Source organism: Nicotiana tabacum, chromosome 1 (assembly GCF_000715075.1).
Source record: "Nicotiana tabacum cultivar K326 chromosome 1, ASM71507v2, whole genome shotgun sequence".
NCBI classification, from domain to species: domain Eukaryota; kingdom Viridiplantae; phylum Streptophyta; class Magnoliopsida; order Solanales; family Solanaceae; genus Nicotiana; species Nicotiana tabacum.
Window position 1 is genome coordinate 121,603,322 of NC_134080.1, and position 3,470 is coordinate 121,606,791.

Here is a 3,470-nt window from a genome sequence, read left to right on the forward strand (position 1 = left end):
TTGCAACACACATAGCAAGTTAAATAATTAAGATTAAAAATTGTTTCACAAAATGCTGATCGAGAAGAACATATTTCTTCCTAGTGGCTATGCCTACTTTCAAACACAAAAGGCAACATGATAGCAGTTTGCTCTACATTTATCACTTGAAAATTAGACTCTATTCAACCTTTTATAGACGCCAATCTTAGTTTATAAGTGAAAAAGTTCAAAAAAGCTAAATTTTATGAATAAGATTGCAGATGACCCCATGTCTTGTAATTCATTATTTGAGACTTTTTTTTAAAAGTTTTTCCAAAATTTAAGAATATAGATTATTTGTCATATTCATATCTTTTATAATGTAGATTTATGGATATATCTAGTGACTCTGAAGTGGATGTAACGTGCCAATAAAACTTGGCATGGAATTTGATTCAGATGAGCATGCATATGATTGTTACAATGAATACGCGGCTGCAATTGGTTTTAGTGTTAGGAAAGAATATGCAAACAAAAACAGAGTACACGGGTATGTGACTTCAAGAAAATTAACATGTTATAAAGAAGGTTACAGAGGTAAAGACAAACGAGATCCTACTGTTCAAAAACATAGAAAGGAAACTAGAACCGGTTGCTTGGCTCATGTTATTGTAAGTCGTCAATCAAATGGGAGGTTTCGCATCACTTCATTCGAAGAGAAACATAACCATCATCTTGTTCCTCCATCTTTAGTTCATCTGTTGCCATCACAAAGAAAGATAAAAATGGCTCAAGCATATGAAATTGACTTATTAGACGATTTGGGGATACGTCCTAAAGCGTCATTTGATTATGCTGCTCGTCAAGCTGGAGGACAATCTTTTCTAGGCTACACTAAGAGAGATCATAAGAATTATCTTCGTGACAAAAGAACAGATAGTTTGAAACATGGAGTGGCTCGTAGCTTGGTGAATTATTTTGAGAAACGAACTCTAGAAGATCCTGCTTTTCGATTTTCTTTACAATTAGATGATGAAGGTTTGATAACTAATATATTCTGGGCTGATGGAAAGATGATAAGGGATTTTAAGATTTATGGAGATATTGTGTCCTTTGATACAACGTATAGAACAAATAAAGAATACCGACCCTTGGCATTATTTGTTGGTTTGAACAATCATAGGGAAATGGTCATATTTGGTGCAGCCCTTTTATACGAAGAATCCGCTGAATCTTTTGAGTGGCTTTTTAATGCATTCTTTAGGATTATGTCTGCAGAGAAACCAAAGACATTTATCACAGATCAAGATCCCGCAATATCTTTTGCTGTCTCATTAGTAATGCCACAGACATATCATCGCCTGTGTGTGTGGCACTTGGAAAAGAATGCATTCAAGCATTTAAATCATGTCTTTAGAGCTCATGCATCATTTCCAGGAGATTTTAGCAAATTGCTTTACCATTATGAGTATGAGGAGGATTTTTTATTTGCGTGGCAGGAAATGCTAGAGAAATATGACCTTGGGGATAATAGTTGGTTGAAAAATACATTTGCTATAAGGGAGAAATGTTCCATGACATATGGAAGAAATACATTCTCAGCAGGTATGCGCAGCACACAATTGAGTGAGAGTTTTAATGGATTTTTAAGGGGATATTTGAAATCTGATCTAGATATTGTACAATTTTTTAAGCATTTTCAAAGATCAGTTGATGATAAGCGTGCTAATGAGAATAAATCAAATTTTGATATGACTCAAAGAATATCTATTTTAAAGGTTAAATTTCCTTTATTGGTTCATGCTAGGGAAGTATATACCCCAACTATATTTGATATGTTTCAAAATGAGTGGGAAAGGTCCTTACTTGTTTATATAAAAAGCTCCAGTGATGAAGGAGAATTGTGTACATATAATGTTAGCACTCATGGAAGTGTTAAGGAGCACGTAGTAACTGTTAAGAGAACATTAACTGAAGTTTCTTGCAGCTGCAAACTGTTTGAGTTTATGGGTATACTATGTAGACATGCCTTAAAGATCTTGGATTTACTGAATGTAAAGGATATGATTCCTGAACATTATATACTAAAGAGGTGGACAAAAGATGCTACAAACTTGAATAAGATAGATGTCAGTTTGGTAGCAAAGGAAACTGATCCGAAAGTTGAAGTTACTGCGAGGTATAGACATCTCTGTCAAACTTTTGTTCAGATTTCAAGTGAAGCTTCAGAATCTATCGAAGGATATGAATTGGTTGCAAATCATGCGAATGAGATAATTTCAAAGTTAAAGGATGTAAAAAAGAGAAAGGAATCTCAAAAGTCAGTTCCAGGCAATGTTATTCAAAATGAGCCAAATGAGACAGTATTTGTTGATAATACAAATGTCACGAAGGTGACTGGGTTAAAAAGAAAGCAACCAACTCGTCGTTCTAATACTAGACCAAAAAGTTTTATGGAAAAAGCCAAGAGGAAAAATCAGACATCATTTTCAAAATCTCCTCAACGCTCTGATCAGCAAGTAGACTATGTTCAGGAGATTCATTTTCCACGTCCAGATGCATCAATGACTATGGTATCTTGCGAAATCTAATTATTTTTTCTTGTTTATTGTTACATAAATTTTTATTTTATTCGTTAAATAATAGGAATTGGCAGAAGAAAGTTTTCCTCCACGGTGCTCTTCACAGTTGTCTCAAGGATCAGCCCATGGAAGTTTGACTCAACTCTTAAGAGTCAGTGAGCAAAGCATATGATGCTTCTCATATTTATTTATTTTCTAATAAGTAATGCTACTCATCCCAATATGTCATTTTTTTTCTCTCTTTTACTAATTACAGGATGTTTCATTTCATGATTTAAACAAGTATTCTTAATGTTGAGTGTGGCAGCTTCAGAGAATCAAATATTATATGGTAACAATGATTTATGCGATTATTGTCATAATCTCAAAATTCAAATGTGGGCTGCATTATAATTGTTTTTTTCTGACGTTATAACTTGGTTTGTTTGATAGGTTGTGCAATAAAAACTGAACAAAGCGCAAGAAGTGTTGTCTTAAGGCAGTTTGGTAGCACATGATATTACGGCTTAAAGGAGCTTAGAAAAGCTGGCATTCTCCTCTGTGAATTGAGCTTTTATTTTTGCATCAAGGCTATAAGCATGGGTGCCACAAGGTGTAGTGCACTTAAGGAAATTTCCCTTTTCACTTAAAGATGATGCTAAAGAGTGGCTTCGAAGCTTGCTAGTGGTTCGATTAGAACCTGGGAGGAGATGAACAGAAAATTCCTCGATAAATATTTCTCCTCAGCTAAGACGAGCAAGAATAGAAGAGAAATCCATACCTTCTGCCACAAAGAGACTGAAATCATTTTTGAAGCATAATAGAGGTTTAAGGAGATAGTTAGAAAGTGTTAACAACAATGGAAATGAACTTTGGATGCAACTCCATGACTTTTGGGAAAGATTGCCACCGGCCTCGCGTAGAACATTGAGCAATGCAGTTGGAGGA

At 34.7% G+C, this 3,470-nt stretch overlaps 1 protein-coding gene across 1 annotated transcript; it reads left to right on the top strand.

The window, feature by feature from the left end:
- The first annotated feature begins 404 nt into the window (after nucleotides 1-404).
- On the top strand, nucleotides 405-3,040 carry LOC107786958 (protein FAR1-RELATED SEQUENCE 5-like). Its single transcript, XM_075220908.1, has 3 exons — nucleotides 405-2,534; nucleotides 2,608-2,698; nucleotides 2,976-3,040. The coding sequence occupies exons 1-3, from the start codon at nucleotides 405-407 to the stop codon at nucleotides 3,038-3,040; spliced, it is 2,286 nt and encodes a 761-aa protein (XP_075077009.1).
- Nucleotides 3,041-3,470: the final 430 nt, after the last annotated feature.